Below are 20,222 nucleotides of genomic sequence, written 5' to 3' on the forward strand. Positions count from 1 at the left end.
TTATTTTATTTTATTTTATTTTACAATGAGAATCTTGGTTTTTTTTGGCCAAGACAAATCATACACGGAGCGGAAAATATAAAAAAAAAACTCTGGTGGCTGCGTATGACAAGCACATTTTTTAAAAATTAGAATCCGTTACGTAGCAATTATTTTTCCATCTCAATACCCCAGAAATCATATTCAATAAAAATCTCAACCACATTTGAGTGTACCTGCCTCCAAACTTTATGTATGTATGTATGTGTGTGTGTGTGTGTGTGTGTGTGTGTGTGTGTGTGTGTGTGTGTGTGTGTGTGTGTGTGTGTGTGTGTGTGTGTGTGCGTGTGTGCGTGTGTGTGTGTGTGTGCGCGCGCATGTATGTATATATGTATGTATGTATTTTTTCTTGTTTGTTTGTTTATTTATTTCTTTTCAAATGTATTTATTTGTTTGTTTATTTATTTTGTAAACATAGTGGTCGTCATTTGAGGTGTTCGAAAAAAAAGAACAAACTTATTTTGATAATGCAAAGTGATCGAAAGTCGCGGTGGTAAAACTGCCCCCTTCTTTAGGTGGGCCAAAGGTGGCGTGGTACTACAGGGTGCCAGGGAAAGTGTGTTCACCACCAAGGCGGACCACTCCTTCTTCACCGAGCCGGTCTCATGCTTGGTCTTCAACGCCGTGGGAAAGACCAACGTCAGCATCCTTGTGGACGTTCACTGTGAGTGTAGACTTGTTTACACTGTTCCATCTGTCCATGACCTCCCCTTATGACTCATGTTTTTCTCCTCGCTAGTCGGTCCCATTCTCTTGGTGGAGCCCCAGCCCAAAACAGTGGACGTCGACTCAGACGTCACCCTCAACTGTAAATGGGCCGGAAACCCTCCGCTCACTCTCACCTGGTTCAAGAAAGGTTCCAACATGGTAAGAAGAAATAAAGCTCAACTTTTGTATAGCTAGCACAAATAATGTGACATAAATACATTTTGTCTTGCCTCCTCTCATACACAGGTCTTGAGTAATGGCAACCAACTGTACCTGAAGTCGGTGAGCCAGGCCGACGCTGGCCAGTACGTTTGCAAAGCCATTGTGCCGCGAATCGGGGTCGGAGAGACCGAGGTCACCCTCACTGTTAACGGTCAGGAAGTGAAAAGTATTTCAATGTGCTAATCATTCTTTTTGTGGGGTGTGGGAATTACAATTTCTATCTTTTTTCAATCCTCGCATAGGACCACCCATCATTTCCAGCGAGCCCATTCAGTATGCAGTGCGAGGGGAGCGTGGTGAAGTGAAATGCTACATTGCGAGCACACCTCCTCCAGATAAGATTGTAAGTTGTAATGAAATGGATTGAGCACCTTCTTTAGAAGACACCGCTTGGTTATGCACCGCTTTGACACTGCCCAATTCCCCCCACCCATAAATTCTAATTATTTATTAAACTACATACCCGTTGCGTTAAGTCGACCTTTTGCTTTTAGAAAAAAAAACATTTTGATCACTTTTAATAAAATCTACACTGTCACATAAACGGTACATTTATATTTTTTACCTTGACCAAGGCACATATTTACCCGAGGGGACTTTCTCTTTCAGGGATGAGCAACGTTAAAATAAATAAACACATACATAATTAAATACATAAATACATGGGTATGTACATAAATTAAATACATTAATAAAAACTAAATAAATAAATCAATCAATAAATAAATAAACAAACAAATAAATAAATAGGTGAGTAAGTAAATACAATAAATAAATGAATGAATTCACAAACAAAAAAAAAAGAACAAATAATGAAATAACTCATTAAATAAATAAATCGATAAATAAATAAATCAATAAATACATACATAAATAAATACATAAAGCAAGCTTCCAACAGCACAACTGGTTGTCATGACGGAGTTCACAGTCTTCTGCAGGAGAACAAAAAAAAAAAAAAATATATATATATATATATATATATATATATATATATATATATATATATATATATATATATATATATATATATATATATATATATATATTTCTCCTCCATCCCATATATCAACAAAACCAACACTAAGCCACTTTTAGCTTGTGCGTCAGAAAAGCGTCCCCGATACTTCCTCCGCTCAGCTGCATTACACGGGCGTCGCGGTGCCTTGACGGATGCGTCCTGACTGCCGGTGCGCTCCCCTAATGCAGCCACCGCAGCTTGGGACACGAAAAGATTTATAAAATATAAAACGGCAGCGGGTGGAACAGTTGTCCCAGTAAACGGCAGTGCCGAGAGAATCTCCTTTTCCGGAACAAGTGGCCACATTATGGGAACATGTGGGCTTATGCATAATTAATAAGCCTCAGTACAGTATATGCTGAATAATACAGCTGCTTTTAGTGGCTTTAAAGATGGAGGATATGCACATGTCCCCTCACCTTCAAACTTGCCCCTCTGCGTGCGGTGCAAATATATTTGTGACTTGTGCATGCTTGGCATTGGATGGAGAAGGCAAGTTATACAGTAAAGTCTCGTTATATCGATATCGGATATATCGATAGTCCCGGTTATATTGATACTATTTCTATGCACGCACAGAGAAAATTACATGCAAACAGGGTCGGATATATCGATAGTCCCGGTTATATCGATATTTTTTCGGACTCCCTTGAATATCGATATAACGAGACTTTACTGTATTTTGCCTCCCTGCCTCCACGACACATAAACTGAATATGGGATGGTGCGCAGGTGTGGGCGTGGAAGGAGAACGTGTGGGAGGAGGAGAAGGGCACACTTCTGGAGCGCTACACGGTGGAGCAAAGCAGAACGTCTGCCGATGGAGGCGGCGTGCTCTCCACCCTCACCATTAACAACGTGATGGAGTCTGACTTCTTGACCTCGTATAACTGCACGGCCTCCAACTCCTTTGGGCCCGGCACCATGATCATCACCCTGGAGGAGACCGGTAGGTTGGGTAATAAATCTGGAATGATTTATGATCAAGGCGATTTAATTGAATGCCTGCGTTTGTGGAAAAAAATGATATAAGCAAAGACCAACTCAAAATCGTGCGGATTAACCTGAACTGTGATTGTGGGATTTTAGAGGAGGTCCCTGTGGGGATAATCGCCGGCGGCACGGTGGGCTCCACCATCCTCTTGTTTATCTTGCTCCTGGTCCTCGTACTCATCTTCTACCGGCAACGCAAAGGCAGTGAGTCACACCGTCACCCAACACAACACATGCCGCTATTGTCATCATGAAACAAATGAAAATGATAGTAGTTGATAATAGGTGTGCCCGCACTAACATTGAAATATATGTATCATGTTAATAACAAATACAGACACACAAGTATGTATATGTACATAAATATACATTATCCATTTCTCTGTCTGTCAGTCAGTCAGAGACTCAGTCAGAGACTCATTCAGTCAGTCAGAGACTCAGTCAGTCAGTCAGAGATTCTGTCAGAGACTCAGTCTGCCAGTTAGAGATGCAGTCAGTCAGACACTCAGTCAGTCACAGACGGATGGACGAGGGACGGACGTTCCGCCCGTCCTTCCGTCCGTTTTTGTGTGCGGATGCAACTGTGTGACGTTGGCATGTTGTGCTTCCAGGTCGGCGAGGAGTCACGCTGGGAAAGCCGGACATTAAGGTGGAAACGATAAACAAGGAAAGCCACAGCTTGGAAGAAGACTCGGGTAGCGTGTCCACAGCCTCGCGCATGGTCAAGGCCATGTACTCGGTGAGCTGTGCGTGCATGTGTGTGTATGAATGAGTGACCTCGCCTCACCGTTAGTGCTCCTTTATTAACACCTTGAATTCCATTGTCTTCTTTTGTGTCACATTTCGTTGCATCCTACCCTCACTTCCTCATCTCCCTTTTGGTTTGGTTCTCCTCTTTGACCGTTTAGTTTCTCCCCTCTGTGTCCTTCTCTCCCTCCAATCAGCCCTTTAAGGACGACATCGAGCTCAAGTCGGACCTGCGCAGCGACACCCTGGACACCCGCCAGGACTATGACCTGAAGGTGAGTGTTCCTCGTTTATCTTTTACCCGTGCCAAGCGCAACTCGTCATAAATCACAGAACTGAGTCTGAAGACAAGTCAAGCCGACGTGCATATTTTCTGCATTCTGACCCCGCAGACTTGGACCGAGGTAATGAAACGACTTGATTTTCATGTAGCTGTCAAAATGTTGCCCGCTGCGCACGACCAGGCCTCCAGTCGGAGGACCATCATTTTAAAAGAATGTGGACGTGAATCCACCCTGGGAGGTGATGAGATCACCCCCTCTGCCCCAAACCCCCTCCCTCAGCCGCCTGAAGCACCAGCGCAGTGAAACAATGGCCCAGCGAGGCGTCTGGTTTCGTAAGAGATGACGGGATGGAAGATTTGTGTCAGGAATAGTCAGTATTCCTGTACCCAGTTTGTTGGCCAGATTCCAGTCTGGTTCATGCACTTGGACCATAGCAAGGATCTGAGTCAGGGGCAGTGTTAGGACTAGAAATCTAGGGCGGCCGAGCCTCTGGCCAGTCAAGATATGTTTTGCACATTGTAACATGATTTTGATGAAGTGGAAGCAAAACTGTTTGGTCTAGTGTCTGACCAAACAAACAAACCGTCATTGTAACCATTCAAATTTCTGGAGCAGGACAATCCATTTTGCTACAGTAGCACATCAACCTACACATTGGTAATGTGCTTTTTTCCTGAAGTAAACTGGAATACTTTGACAAATTTAATCTAAAAATCCCCATTTGCCTGTCCATTTTTCTCTAAAAGGGATCTATGATTACTACTTGCTACTTATACAAGAACACGTGCAAGCTTGTCCCATTCCAGGTCAACCAGAGATTGTGCTACCTCTCAGAACCTGAAATATTTCCTCACCAGAAAAAATGCCAGCTAACCTAATAATATATTAAAAAAGTTCAAAAATGAAAAAAAAAAGACAATTAAAATTATTCGTACCAGATACCACGACGGTATGCAGGGTATCACTTCAAGGACGCTTTTTGGTCTGTACAGATTTTTATGACTGACGTAGTCATGCTACATCTGAGATTCAATTTTGATTTGTGTTTTCCAAGGATCCCACCAATGGCTACTACAACGTACGCGCTTCCACGCTTGACGAGGGCCGCCCCGCTTCCCGCTCCACTGTGCACTACTCCGACTACCGCTCCCCTACCGGCACCCCAGGGGGCGCCGCATCCATCAGCGGCAGCAGCGCGGGAGGTTCAGGGGCCACGGCGAGTGGCGGCGCACCCGGTCCGCCTGGTCCCCTCACGTCCCCGGGTCGACCCCAAGCCTGCTATGACCCGCGCCCTCCTTCCAGACTGTCCCACATCAGTTACGCCCAGTTCAACACTTTCACCCGCGGAGCCCAGAACCAGCAGGCGCCCAGCAATCCGCCCCCGGCAGCGGGCGATTTCCCAGGCGACTGCAGCCTCCTTGACTCCACCTCCCAGCTACCGTACGACAACTATGGATACCCCTCACACTACCAGACCTATCGGATGGGCTTCGCCCCATCCAGCCTGGCTCCGCTGGAGGCCGGACCCTCTTATGAGATGTACGGTGTGGGATCAGGGGTCGGTGTGGGATCGGGGGTCGGCGTGGGTCCAGGCGGCCCCGCGCCCGCGGGCTCGGACGCGGGACTCGGAAAGTACGGCAGCTCCACTCGCTTCTCCTACACGTCGCAGCATTCCGACTATTCCCACAGCCGACACACACAGAGGATGCAGACTCATGTGTGAAACCGACCCAGCAGCACGAGGAGTGTCTTAGGCATAGCATTGCAACTAAAACCAACACGCACATATTTACACTCACACAATGACAGGCCGCAGTGAACAGTTACGGCGCACGCTCACTTATAGTGGTGCGTGCCCGAAAACGGAGACGTGTTAGAAAACGGGAGCTGGGAAAGAGCAGATGGCGGAGATGACGAGGAACCAGCCACAACGCTGAGAGTGTGAAGCCAATTTTGGTTTCCAATGTTTCCACGAAGCAGCACACCTAATAGGCAAGACAAACTGGTCGATTGATTGGCAGTCAAAGTGGGTAAGTTGCCAAGAAGAACGAAAGGGGGTTCCTAACCCCGGTGGAAGCCCAACTCGATCGACTTTTGATATGGTACCTATGATCGGGCAAAACCGTTCGCCTTTTTCTCTGATGCTTATTCGTAGTTATGTTCAATCACCTTGTTTTAGACCACTACAAGTACGATTATTCGTGAGTACGAGTCGATACCAGGTACTAAAACCACTACAGGCTTGAGATAAGTGGTTTCATGTCACGGTTTGCCAGGCAGTTTTCATTGAACGCGTCTACAAAACACATTGAATGGCATGACTCAAAAGCCAAGATGGCTCCAAAAAGCTGAACTGGGCTCACATCGTTGTCGGAAGTTGAAGGAAATTGTCCCCAAGCAACCAACCGCTAGCTAGCAAATGCTAGCTAGTAACCACTAGCTAGCAACCGATAGCTATCAACGACTAGCTAGCAAGCCGCTAGCTAGCAACGACTTGCTACTATTATGTCTAAACACGTTGCAGAGTCGCTCCTATATGAGTAATTATTGCTACTGTGGTGGCAAATAAGAAGCTTCATTTCTGTCATGTATAACTCCCACAGAAGGATGTTGAGAAAAGACGGCAAAAATAAATTGCTAATATAACACCAGAATTAAGGACATGGGGAATTTGGGTTTACTATTCTCAGACGTCTGGAGCTGCATTAAAGGACAACAGACGTCACTTTTTTGTTTCCTAACTGACATCAGAAAAACGTTTTATAGCATCTAAAATACCCAAAACATTGATGATGATATTTTTATTCAAATGCAGAACACTTAAAGTGTCCAAAATCTGCAAAAAAAATTAGCTGCGAATTGGGCATTTTCAGAAAGTCCCGCCCCCAGTTCGTGACGTCACGCCAAGACGTCTTGCATTGCTGGAGAATCAAAACAATCAGATTCAGCTTCAGATTCGGAAAATATGCTTTCTTGTTACACATCCAGTTATGAATATGATTCAAATAGTTCTGAAGAGGAAAGCATACCTGTTTGCAATCGATTAAAGAATGTATTATGTGCCATTTTGAGGCAACATTGGGGGAAAATGTTTCGCCAAAAAAGAGGCAGAAAATGGCGACCAAGCTCCGTGTGAGGAATTAATCAGCCCGTTTCCACAGGCTGGTAAATTCCTTACATGGAGCTTGGTCGCCCTCTTCTGACTCTCTTTGGTGCAACATGACGTTTTCAGACCAAACAAGTACAGCAAAATATATTGACGTGATGGCAGGAGTGCTACAATGTGTCCTTTTTTCGGTCAGGGGCATTCCTTCAGTGACGTCACGTACGGACTCGTTACCAACTCAAAAACAAGACTCCCAGAATATTCAGCGCAACTCTTAAAACGTAAAATATAGCTATATGCGGTGGAATCTTTGTAAAATACGCTCAGTAAAAGTCATTTGAAGCCATCATACAAATTATGGACACAACTTGACCGGAGACGTCAGTTGTCCTTTAAAGCGGAGAACATCCAACTTTGAACAGAAGACAAATTAATGTGTATAAATTCTCAAGAGCGAATAATTATCGCTAAGAAGAACCATGAACCAGAAAAGTTCAGTGATAGTGACCTTCAGTGAGGAAGAATCGTGTCAAATCTTTATCATATGAGTCATTTCATTTGTTTGTTTTCACGATGGAGTCCTGACTTTTGATTTGGACTTTTATGGTACAGCAGATCTCATATTTTTGTTATAATCAATACAATTTAATGCTATTTTGCGATGAAACTCCCAAAAAGCTGCTCAGTATGGCTACTCAGTATAGGACCAAATATTGTCAAGGAATCAAAGTTGGATGTTATTTTTTTTGCTTTAAATATCAGTTTCTGGCATCAGCAACCTTGAAAAGTACCCAATACCTTGAAACAAAATCAGTGTCAGCCCGATACGATACCTGGAATTGGTACCTGCCTTTCCCGACTCAACAACCATTGGAAACCATCATCCTTTTGCACTGCATCAACAGTATTCACGCTTGAACGTCTCTCATCTATATCTGTCGTTTTTTTAATTTGCACACATGACTAGAGCTTTGTATTCTATTTTTAACATTACAGAATTATTTTTGTCAATGTAAAACATGAAATGATGTGTATGTATGGACCAAAAGTTTGAAGAATTGTGCCATCAAAAAAGGGGTATACCGGTGTATCAAGGAAACCTAGTGCCAAGTGTATTGTTCTTCACCTTAGATAATGTACAGTAGATGCAGTAGAAGCTCCTTCTATTGGCGACTGTTGCTTTATAAACCAGGTGAGGGACCCTGGGTCAGACTTTTTCCTCAGCTTGGGCCTTTTATTTAATGTTTTTCCCCCTCGCCGAGCTCTCAAACTTAAAGACTGGTGCTGGCGGTGAGAACAACAAAGACGTGGGGTTTAGAACTGAGTGGCCTTATCAGGAGAACATTATCGTTTCTCATCGTCTGCCTACCAGAAGGGCCGGAAGAGAATGTGTATGGGGAGGTTCCATGAAGGCTGTCTACAATATTGACATATGTTGTGTGTGTGTGTGTGTGTGTGTGTGTGTGTGTGTGTGTGTGTGTGTGTGTGTGTGTGTGTGTGTGTGTGTGTGTGTGTGTGTGTGTGTGTGTGCGTGTGCGTGCGCGCGTGCGTGCGTGTGTGTGTGTGTGTGTGTGCGTGCATGCGTGCGTGCGTGTGTGTGTGTGATAGAGAGAGAGAGAATTCAAAATCGAGTGTGTGGGCATTGGCGCGCACATCAATTTGTACAGTGTGTTCGTATAGATGTGTGAATGGATACACGCATCCTCCAAACGTGCCGCGTCTGATTCATGTGTGCGTGGGACTGTTGTATGCATGTCCATATGTATACAATATGTACCTGTGTATGTGAGTGTGTGTGTTTCAATATATGTATCATTTCTCTCACGATCTAGTACTTTTATACCTCTGGTAGGACTGTATCCTGTATTACTGTGTCTTTGAATTTAGAATTTATGTTATTGTACTGTTCCGTAGCAGGAAAAATATGTTATTAAACTGTTTTTTTCTCTACCTTTAATATTTTTTAAAAATGTATGTAATTATTTTTCCACAGTATTACATAAATAAATACACTGTTTTTTTTTAAATAAAAAAATATTATTTTTTTGTGTTTGTTTTGACCATTAGTCAATCATATTAAACGATACATCCTGTGATTGGCTGACAAGCAGTTCAGGGAATCCTCCGTCTACTGCTTGAGGACCGCTGGGGTTCGGCTCCAGTTAGTGACAAACTGATTTGGATTGAATTTAATTGAATTTACCTCTATTAGTACCGCAGTGGAGAAATTTCAATGGCTTGATTATCGAAGACATTAATGTAACGTACATCTCCATAAATCACTTTGGAAATATGCAAGATACATCTGGATTATTATTATTATTATTATTATTATTATTATTATTATTATTATTATTGTGTCAGGAAGGGCATCCGACGTAAAAACATGCGAATCAAACTTCTGAAGATGGAGGATACTAATTTGCTGTGGCGACCCCTTGAAGGGAAAAGCCGAAAGGAAAAGTTGTTTTTATAACGGTAGGGATTCCAATGAACAGTTGGTGGCAGTCGCGGACGCGACGTGGCCACTATGACCACAGAAGAAGTCGTTCTATGCCGTCACTCACCCGGTCTGGCCTGACAACAAAGATGGCGGCCACATTGTTGAGGTCGCTTACTAAACTGGGACGTCCTTCAACAAAATTAATTTTAAATCCAATAAATAGTCACATCGGAAGCCCTAGCTGCGCTGTGCTTCAAAGCAGGTAATTTGGTGCAAGGTTTAAAATGTTCATTCGAACGCACCTTTTTACTGTCAGTCGCGTTCGTTTAAGCTGCAAAACTGGATGCCTGCACGAAAGCTAATGGTAGCAGAATGTCAAATGTACCGATGATCTTGTAACAGCCTCATCACGCCCGGTGCAAATAGATGCACGGCGGCTACTCACCTTACATGAATGTGGTGACAATTCTGTTATTGATTAGGAAGAAGCAGTGGCAGCCTGATGTAGAATGGACTGAGCAATTTGCCGGCGCAGTGATGTATCCCACTGCTCTAAATGCGAATTGGAAACCACCCCCATGGAATGGTATCATTAACATTTTCTCTATTGTCAAGTTTGTGCTGTGGTTATTTTCAAGAATTGCGTTTGTTTGGCCAGACAAGGATCCTCCGGCTGAGAAGGACGTCTCCAACCTAACCATCAACTTTGGGCCGCAGCATCCCGCTGCTCACGGGGTGCTGCGTCTAGTGTTGGAGCTTAGCGGCGAGTCTGTTAAAAAGTGTGACCCCCATATTGGCTTGCTTCACCGTGGCACGGAAAAACTAATCGAGTACAAGACTTACCTCCAGGTGTGACTCAGAGTATGTCAGCAGTACTACATTATTATTAAAAAAACAATCTGACGTCCTCCTCCTGACTCAGGCTCTACCCTACTTTGACCGCTTGGACTATGTTTCCATGATGTGCAACGAGGAGGCATACTCACTAGCTGTAGAAAGGCTGCTCAACATCAGGGCTCCGCCCCGTGCTGAATGGATCCGAGGTAACGCATTGCAAGACGGGCCAGTGTGCCTCGATGCAGAGTTTCCAGCCCAATAACGCTTCTATGACAAAATGGCAGTTCTGTATGGAGAGATGACCCGCATCCTGAACCACATCATGGCTGTTACCACTCACGCACTTGACATTGGTGCCATGACCCCATTCTTCTGGATGTTCGAGGAACGAGAGAAGGTGACGGCCGAAAACACATTTTTCGTCGACACGCAAAGACACTAAACATTGCGACTTCCCTCTCTTAGATGTTTGAGTTCTACGAGCGAGTGTCCGGAGCCCGGATGCACGCCGCCTACATCCGACCCGGTGGTGTCCATCAGGTAACCAAAGCTAATCTGAGTGAAACAGGTGCCTGAGTGCTGTTTGGCTGAATTCTCCATGCTGCAGGATCTTCCATTGGGCTTGATGGACGACATCTATGAGTGGTGCAAGAACTTTTCCATTCGCATCGACGAGGTGGAAGAGGTGCGTTCTTGCGTCTTGGGAGATGTGATGCAACATCGGCGGCAACTCTCAGTTGTTTGTTGTCCGTTTTTTTTCCAGATGTTGACCAATAATCGCATCTGGAAGAATCGTACTGTAGACATTGGTGTAGTGACCGCAGAGGAAGCCCTCAATTACGGCTTCAGGTTCGAGCAGCACAACCCCCTCTTCCATAATATGATTTATTGTGCATTTACTCTATTAATGTATGACAATATTTACGCATGACTGCTTTGCGGACCTTTTCATCCCCTCGTTCCTCCTCCAGCGGTGTGATGTTGAGAGGTTCAGGCATCAAATGGGACTTGCGCAAGTCCCAGCCGTACGACAAGTACGACGAAGTGGAATTCGACGTCCCAATCGGAAGCAACGGTGACTGCTATGACCGGTGCGTAAACGACGGGGCGCTCTACGTCACCCCTCACCCCTTCGCGCTCCTCGTGCTCAACCTCGTCTTGTGTAGGTATCTGTGTCGAGTGGAGGAGATGAGGCAGTCGTTGCGAATCATGCACCAGGCACTGAACAAGATGCCCGAAGGCGAGATCAAGGTGGACGACGCTAAAGTGGCTCCGCCCAAGAGGTCTGAGATGAAGGTGAGCGGAACGCAAAACGCAACAAAGACCAACCTCGCAACGCTGACACGCGTGCTTTTTTTGCCAGATGTCCATGGAGTCCTTGATCCACCACTTTAAACTGTACACCGAGGGCTACCAGGTACCCCCAGGGGCCACATACACCGCAGTGGAGGCCCCCAAGGTGAGGACAAGTTTACTTCAAGCTCATTGGACTGAATTAACCTATTCACTGCCAGATGATGTTCAAAAATGTATCCACTCCAGTGCAACGGTTTTTGTCATTTTCACTCAAATTACAAGACCCACAGAATTTTGAGGTTTAAGACTATGTAAACATTCAATGCAGCGTAAGAAACCTTTGACTCTCTTCTTTCGGCAGACAAAAAGAGTTAATTCCTAAATCATATGGGTATCGAGTTATATGAGCTTGAAATGTGTGCGGCTGTTCGAAATACAATATAATACATATTGATTCATATACAGTAAAGTCTCGTTATATCGATATTCTCGGGAGTCGGAAAAAATATCGATATAACCGGACTAACGATATATATCCGATCCTGCGCCATGTAAATTTTCTCCTTGCGTTCATAGAAATAGTATCGTAATAAGCAGTACTATTGATATAACCGATATCGATATAACGAGACTTTACTGTAGCTCTTTAACAACTGAAGCTGTAACAAATCGCTAACATGGACAAAAGGCAAATGCTGCCCCCTGATGGAAGGGAAAAACATTACCAGAGGTCTGACCAGCGCTTAATAGGCACCCCTCGCAAGAAAAACCAAAGCCCGAATTAGTTCCACGTCATGCTTTTCAATTCCCGAATAAATTCGGGAATGGCAGTGAATGAGTTAAGATTTGCGCATCAATTGTGAAAAATGGGAAAAAATCATCATATTGTTAGACTATTAAATTTGGCACTTCCCTAAAATAGAGCTGCAACGAATGATTATTTTAATGTTCAATAAATTGGATTTGTGATCTATTTTAATTTGCATCTCTTTTTTCACCAACATTTTTTTCAAATTGACCGTCAAGGAAAATACGACAACAAATTTTTCGTGATAAAGTGACGGTTTGGTGAGGTAGCATGTCAGAAAACAGACGAATCGATTTGCGATGGGAATGTGCTGACATGCATTGGTTTTGCATGTGACGTCTCCCCCCCTCCCCCAGGGAGAGTTTGGTGTTTACTTGGTGTCGGACGGTTCCAGCAGACCCTACCGCTGCAAGATCAAAGCGCCGGGATTCGCCCACCTGGTACGTACTTTCAAGACGACGCTGCAATATTTCAACACAACAGTCGCGTGGTGCTTTGCGCCCAAGGCGACGCTGACTTCATAAAATACAGACGGTGCTGTTTTTATTTATATGCTACCTCCTTCCTTCCGGCCTAGTTTTTAATCGAGTTTGCTTATGAAGTAACGGTTAATATTTTTCTTTCTTCTCTAGGCCAGTCTGGACAAAATGGCCAAAGGACACATGCTCGCAGACGTCGTAGCCATTATTGGTGAGTGACATCATCAACGGGCACGTGATTCCAATGGTCACCAACGTTTTTTTTTGACAGGCACGCAGGACATCGTGTTTGGGGAGGTGGACCGCTGAGCAACACCACGCCTGCCTGATATTTAGCTAACGCCGAATAAATATTTTATGCTCAGAATCCGAAAGAAAACTCTTGTCATTTGTAGAGTGAGAAAAAGAGAGAACAATTTTTTTTGACTTCGCTGTGGTTTGGTATTCAAAAGAGGGTGTGGCCTAAGCAGATCTGAGCCAGATGGACTTCAAGCTCAGACCACAACTTCCCCCTTATGGCAGTGACTTTTTTGTGCACTTCGTCATTCTTCAGCGTGCAGTAAAATTGTGTTTTGGACTTAATAGAACCATGACCTTATGGAGCAGGAGCTCGATACTAGCGGTCGTTCCTCTGTGGATGATGTTCGGTCGAGCTGGTGAGTCGCAGAAGGCTTGTTGATGCCCCCTCCCCACCTTTTGGAAACCAGCTTTTGCTAAGAGTGTTCACCTTGACGCGTGTCCTATTGTTTTGTGAGTGAAAACAGAAGTTGAAGCTCTGAGACGATGAAAAAAGTAACACTCTGTAATATCGAGGGGGTTGAATTTGTTCACAGAAAGGAGCAACTGGTCAAGTTGCTTCAACAAGTCGACACTATTTCCAAATTCAAGACAAATGACATTGCGGACATGTGATCACTCCACTGAAGAACGATTCAGTTCCGTTCAATTTTGGGTGGGGGCCAAAAGTTGGGTTGCTCGATGTGACATTAACTTGGGCCATTAAACAAAATATTTGCTGCTTTGCTGTTCTGAAAAGTGGCTGTCGCCCATTTCACAAGTACGAGAAGTAAATGTCCGTGATATTGTAAAAAGGAAACAACCAGCTCGCTTAAATATATTGCCAGAAATGTCAGAAAACTCTATTTTTAAGTTGTTTTTTACAGTTATTTTGTATTTTTTTATGGTGTTACAATTCAGTGAAACCAATGTCATCTCTTTGCAGCAGCTCTCGGCGAACCAGAGATATGTTATGTGATGGATGGTATTCTGTTTTTGTATGGCATCATCCTGACTGCACTGTACTGCAGACTTAAGGTCAGCATCCCATTTTTCCCCGAGCACTAAACTCTAAACTCAAGAGTCGACACCTAAAACTAAATGCTCACATCTAATCCAAAACATAGTGTCACGGTTTGCAAGGTGGTGATGGTGGGTGCGGATCCCAAAAAGCAGGCAGGAGAGAGCAGGAGGTTGTATTTGAGAAATTGTATTAAAATAAAGTCAGCAGGAACAAAATGTAAAACATCAAAATCATCTGAACGGAAAAAATACAAAGTATCAAAAGAAAACCAAGATTAAAAGTCCGCCAAGATTAAACAAACACATGCACTGCACACAATGCATACAATTGCATCCAACAGCATACAATGTGTTCAACAGCATTCAATGACATTTAACAATTACCCGACACCGAATGATCGTGTCAGGTGTCCTTTTGAGTGTGACTGATTGGAAACGACCGGCACCTGTGCAGGCGGGGCCGACAGCGCCACCCGTTGGTCGCCAACCAGATCATAACACGTAGGCACCTAATCCTAGCCTTGACACATACAACTACAACTAATCCGAACTCCAAACACAAACCCTAATCCTCACCCCTAAAAACCCCATCATCAACCTCAAACCCTCAACCAAACCCTCACCCCTAAACTTAACAATAACCCTAACCCTGAACTGTAACACAAACCATAATACTCACCCCTTAAACCCGGACACTAAGCCCTAACCACAAACTGAACCGAACCCTGACCCTGAAACCTAACCATCACCCTTAATCGTAACCGCAACGCAAACTTTAACCCCCTAACCCCTGACCATAACCCCCTAACCCAAAACCCTAACCGTAATCCTAACCCTAACTCCAACACCTAACCCTAAACCCTAACTCCTTACCCCTTATCCCTAACCACTAAGCCTAACCTCTAACCCTAAATCACAGGTGGGCAATCCTAGTCCTGGAGGGCCACCCTCCTGCATGTTTTCCAAGTCTCCTTGTTGCAACACAACTGATTCAAACGAGCAGGTTTAAAGTAAGGCTTCGGCAGAGCTTCGTGATTATGATCATTTGAATCAGTAGTATTCTAACAGGGAGACTTGGAATACATGCAGGAGGGTGGCCGTCCAGGACTAGGATATCCCACCCTGTGTTGATTTGTGTAAGCGGGTTCTGGATAGAGTTGAGGTTCTTTATTAGGATTGCTGTGTTGGTTGGAGGGACAAGGCAATTGGCATGTGTGGCTCTCGTAGGCTCTCATCAGACTCATTTGCAGCAGCGCGCATGCTCCTTTGGTGTATAGCCAGGCATCACTAGTCAAACATGCAAATACGATTTGCTCATATCATTACATCTCCCTTTCTGAATTGAATTCTTTACTTTTGACAGTCTAGACAGAACTTTCCACCAATCCATTGGATTGTGGATAACGTGGACTTGAGGTTATGTGTTTAAAGTTCCACTCCTTTGCAAATTTTCTGAACTTCTCATTGGCGAATTGAGGACCGTGATCAGAAAACACTTGGTTTGCAACCCTGTTTCTATCAAATATGGCCTTCATGCATGTTGTCACTGCTTCTGCTGTTGTAGCTTGCAGTCTGCACACTTCTGGATACAGGGAGTAGTAGTCTGTGACCAAAAGATAATCTTTAACTGGACACGAAAACGGGTCGGCACCCACCTTCTGGTATGGTCTTTCCGGTGCATGGTGTGGATGTAATGGTTCTGCCGGTTGATTTGCTTGATATTTGAGGCAAATTGTACATCTCGACACTTGATCTGTGATGTCTTGATTCATTCTAGGCCAGAACATCAGTTGTCGTGCTCTTGCACTTTTCAATTCCCAGATGTCCTTCATGAATCTTTTTGAGCATTTCATTTCTCAAAGTCTTTGGAATGACAATCTTACTGCCTTTGTATATAATGTCATCCACTTCAGATAACTCCATCCTGTAGATCCAATATTCTGTTGCGGTGGGTGAACAATTTTGTTTCACTTCGGGCCATCCATTTTTGATGATTTATTTCAATTGTTTCAGTGTTTCGTCTTTGTTTCCATCCGTATAATCTCCATCGTTGCATCTGCAACTGGCAATGCACTGGTGATCATGTCAATTTTCTTTATCACATGCCTGTTCTCCAGTTGTCCAATTCTGATTTGAGCTGCTTTTGTAGCGCAAATGACACTTTCCTGCATGGATGTATGACTGGTGGCACACTTTTGTCCACTCTGATTGTGTGTTCTCCTGGTAAGCAGCCTAACCCTTGAAACAAGTGTTTGTACTGCTCCATCAGTTGATCATATACTGTCTCTTTTTGTCTGTCCACAACAAAAAAAACTCTCTTCACTAGGTGTAGTCTTTCACATGCCGACAATCCTAGTAGACCCTGCACATCCCTAGGAACTTTGATGAAAGATAGCTTATGTAATTGACCTTTATGTGTCACATTCACAATGCATTTTCCTTTCATTGGTATGAATGCACCCGCATAAACTGTGACTTTCATGTTTTTGGTCATGAAATCAGTCTCTGAAATGACATTCACATTGGCTCCAGTATCCAATTTGAATTTTAGATGAATGTCATTCACTTTCTTCAGTGTAGTGATCCAATCTTTTTCTTCTCTTTCAACCATGTTGTATACAGGTAAAAGGCAATTGACATGTGTGGCTCTCGTAGGCTCTCATTAGACTGACTTGCCGCAGTGTGCATGCTCTTTTGGTCTGTAGCCAGGCATCACTAGTCAAACATGCAAATACAATTAGCTCATATCATTACACACCCCTGCCTTAAACTCTAACAACTACAACTAAACTGAACCCCAACCACACCTCCTAACACAAACCCTAATCCTCATCCATAAAACTCTAACACTAACCCCAAACCTGAAACCGAACCCTAACCCTAACCGCGATACCTAACCATGACCCTAACCCCTAAACTGAACCATAACTTAACCCCTAAACCCTAACCCTAACAGCCTGACCCTAAACCCTAACCGTAACTCCAACCCCTCACTCTAACTTCAAATCCTACATAATTAATAATAAAAGCTGGGTTTTGAGATGGCATTTAAAGGTGGTAAAAGAATCAATATTACGGATGTTAGGAGGAAGTGAGTTCCAGAGTTTGAGGGCAGAGCGCCTGAAAGCTCTGTCCCCCATTGTGCTGGGGCACATAGAGGTGGAGGGAGGATGAGGATCTGAGGCAACGAGAGGGAACAGAAATTTGAAGAAGGTCAGATAGGTATAGGGGGCAAGGTTATAGATGGCTTCAAGTGTATATAAAAGTATTTTGTCGTCCATTCTAAGTTTGACCGGGAGCCAGTGAAACTGTTGGAGGACGGGAGAGATGTGGTGATAGGAGGGGGTTCTGGTGGTTATCCGGGCTGCAGAATTCTGGACTAGTTGGAGTTTGTGGAGAGATTTGTGAGGGACACCAACGAGACGTGAATTGCAATAACCTAACCCCCTAACCTCCAACCTTAACCCTAACCCTAATGCCTACCATGAACCCCTAACGCTCTTCCCTAATTCTGGACCCCACCCCCACCTGATTATTTCATTACACCCCAATTCACAGTAAAATGAATTCCTGGTTTGGATTGCAGCCTTACTACTTTGTGCATCACTTGCATGTGGAGTGTCTGTGGATGTGGCTTCACTTCCTGTTTGATTGTGAAAAAACCTGATTTTTTTTTTTAAGTGTTGATACGTATAAAGGCGGAAAATGCAGTTTGATGCTTCTCAATGATAGACGTAGACAATAATGAGTAAATAATAAACTTTGCTATTACAGATTTGCACTGCTAAACAGAGGAAGGCAAAAGTGAAGCAGGTAAAAATGCAGTACATGTACAATACACATGAATAAACTTGTCATTATAAAAAAAAATCTAATGATTTTTACCCCTTTTCTCTGATAGAGTCCCCCAGAAGGCATTTACACTGTAAGTCTTCGATAACACTGTTAGTGATTGATATTCAGTCACCAAACTCTCTGACTTTTTGTATGTTACTTATCGTCCACTCAGGGTTTGACTCCTCATGTCCAGGAGACATATGCCACAATTGACACCAACAAGTGACAAGAAGGAAACTTTGTTTCTATTTTTGTTTGGCTATGCTTATTTCAGCTTACTTTGGGTGTAATGCAAATTTGTGGTCAAGAAAAAACAATGTTGCGGTACTCACTTTTCGAGCAAGTGTTATTGATTATTCTATTGAGCAGTTACTTATAACAAGGAAAGACACTTTCCTTGGCATTGCATTAATCAGTGACGATTAAAATGGAAAAAAAGTGATTAAATGGTGGCCACTTTGGCCACATAGGGGCAGTATAACGAGATGTCGCCATACCTAGCAACAGTACAGGGTGGAAGTCTTAAAGTTAGCAATGAAACTGTTCATATTCATCTCACTATGATGAAAATAAAGAATAAATGCCAGTGAGTACGGTTTTGGTGAGATTCTGCACTGTTTTGATTTACTCAATTGCTTAAAACAATGCAACATTAGCTTTAGCCATTGGGCTGGTAGCAAGCTCAGGTATAGATGTATAAAAATGATCCACATTTTAAGTCAATTTCAGTGAAAATAATACTTTTTCCATGTTAAGTATCAGGCAAGTTCTTTAATATATGTGGAAATTCACTGAATAGCCAACGTCTTAAAGGACAACCGACGTCTCCGGACAAGTTGTGTCCATAATTTGTAAAATGGCTTCAAATGACTTCTACTGAGCGTATTTTACAAAGATTCCACCACATATAGCTATATTTTACGTTTTAAGACTGCCACTGAATATTCAGGAAGTCTTGTTTTTGAGTTGGTGACGAGTCCGTACGTGACGTCACTAAAGGACCGCCCTTTACTGTGAAAAAAGACGCATTGTAGCGGTCCTTCCATCACGTCAATGTATTCTGCTGTACCTGTTTAGTCTGGGAAACTCGTGTTGCACCCAAAAGCCGCCAGGAGGCCAGAAGAGGGCGTCCAAGCTCCATATAAGGAATTTATCAGCCTGTGGAAACGGAGGTGGCCACAGGAGGTCGCCATTTTGTACCTCTTTTTTTGGGTGAGAGATTTTCCCCAATGTTGCCTCAAAATGGCAAAAATAAATTATTTAATCGATTGCAAACATGTATGCTTTCCTCTTCAGAACTATTTGAATCATATTCATAACTGGGTGTGTAACAAGAAAGCACATTCTCCGAATCTGAAGCCATTGTTTTGATTCTCGAGCAATGCAAGACGTCTTGGCGTGACGTCACGAACTGGGGGCAGGACTTTTTGAAAATGCCCTATTCGCAGCTCAATTTTTTGCAGATTTTGGACACTTTAAGTCATTTTTATTGGTGTTTTGCATTTGACTAAAAATATCATACTGCATGTTTTGGGTATTTTAGACGCTATAAAACATTTTTCTGGTGTCAGTTAAAAAACAAAAAAGTGACGTTGCTTCGTCTATTGTGTGACAAGATTTACATTTAACGATCATTTAAAAAAAGAAACATATTTTAGAAAGACTATTACATTGAAATTTTGTGCAAAATTATCTTTATTTTACTAAAGCAGTTTAATGTAAAATACTGTAGATCAGGGGTGCTCACACTTTTTCAGCATACGAGCTACTCATAAAGACTACCAAGTCAAAATGATCTACCCACGACAAAAATGCAAAACATAATTATTTTCAAATGTTTTAAGAATTCTTTGTATGTACAATGTATGTTGATGTACCTTGCATAACTGAATAAGCCAATATTGCACAACACACATAATAACTACATATACATAACATAATAAATAACTATTAACATTTTTTGTAATTACCTGAGTTTATCAGAATCCGAATCAGAATAACTTTATTCGTCCCACAATGGGGAAATTTGAGTTTACTTTGATGACTTGCACTGAATTGAATCAGCCCGGGATGCATAGTCCGGACAGTAGCTGCTGACAGCCA

General features: G+C 43.2%; 3 protein-coding genes across 5 annotated transcripts in view; all 3 read left to right on the forward strand.

The window, feature by feature from the left end:
* The window catches only part of kirrel1a (kirre like nephrin family adhesion molecule 1a), a 29,101-nt gene extending 20,024 nt beyond the window's left edge, over positions 1-9,077 (forward strand). Inside the window, exons 7-15 of one of the 2 annotated variants that reach the window (XM_088990575.1) lie at positions 555-703; positions 779-906; positions 994-1,120; positions 1,212-1,312; positions 2,723-2,939; positions 3,080-3,187; positions 3,595-3,722; positions 3,892-4,005; positions 5,069-9,077. In XM_088990575.1, coding sequence (XP_088846701.1) covers positions 555-703; positions 779-906; positions 994-1,120; positions 1,212-1,312; positions 2,723-2,939; positions 3,080-3,187; positions 3,595-3,722; positions 3,892-4,005; positions 5,069-5,737 — 1,741 coding nt within the window. In that variant the 3' untranslated portion in view covers positions 5,738-9,077. The remainder of the gene's footprint in view (positions 1-554; positions 704-778; positions 907-993; positions 1,121-1,211; positions 1,313-2,722; positions 2,940-3,079; positions 3,188-3,594; positions 3,723-3,891; positions 4,006-5,068) is intronic. The other variant, XM_088990576.1, reaches the window with a different exon arrangement.
* Positions 9,078-9,674: 597 nt separating this feature from the next.
* ndufs2 (NADH:ubiquinone oxidoreductase core subunit S2) lies at positions 9,675-13,362 on the forward strand. The gene is made up of 14 exons (XM_088990578.1): positions 9,675-9,825; positions 10,046-10,149; positions 10,222-10,412; positions 10,486-10,606; positions 10,685-10,797; positions 10,866-10,940; positions 11,008-11,085; positions 11,164-11,249; positions 11,372-11,491; positions 11,567-11,696; positions 11,764-11,859; positions 12,861-12,944; positions 13,137-13,194; positions 13,255-13,362. Exons 1-14 carry the CDS (start codon positions 9,710-9,712, stop codon positions 13,290-13,292), a joined length of 1,410 nt encoding a protein of 469 aa, XP_088846704.1. The 5' UTR covers positions 9,675-9,709; the 3' UTR covers positions 13,293-13,362.
* Positions 13,363-13,464: 102 nt separating this feature from the next.
* fcer1g (Fc epsilon receptor IgFc epsilon receptor Ig) lies at positions 13,465-18,724 on the forward strand. 2 transcript variants are annotated; one of them, XM_088990579.1, is made up of 5 exons: positions 13,465-13,639; positions 14,206-14,297; positions 18,057-18,095; positions 18,184-18,207; positions 18,292-18,724. In XM_088990579.1, the coding sequence occupies exons 1-5, from the start codon at positions 13,465-13,467 to the stop codon at positions 18,343-18,345; spliced, it is 384 nt and encodes a 127-aa protein (XP_088846705.1). In that variant the 3' UTR covers positions 18,346-18,724. The 2 variants fall into 2 exon arrangements, with proteins under 2 accessions (XP_088846705.1, XP_088846706.1); XM_088990580.1 differs by having other exon boundaries at positions 14,209-14,297.
* Positions 18,725-20,222: the final 1,498 nt, after the last annotated feature.

This window comes from Hippocampus bargibanti, linkage group LG02, assembly GCF_051943395.1.
Source record: "Hippocampus bargibanti isolate YZ-2025 linkage group LG02, ASM5194339v1, whole genome shotgun sequence".
Classification (NCBI taxonomy): Eukaryota; Metazoa; Chordata; class Actinopteri; order Syngnathiformes; family Syngnathidae; genus Hippocampus; species Hippocampus bargibanti.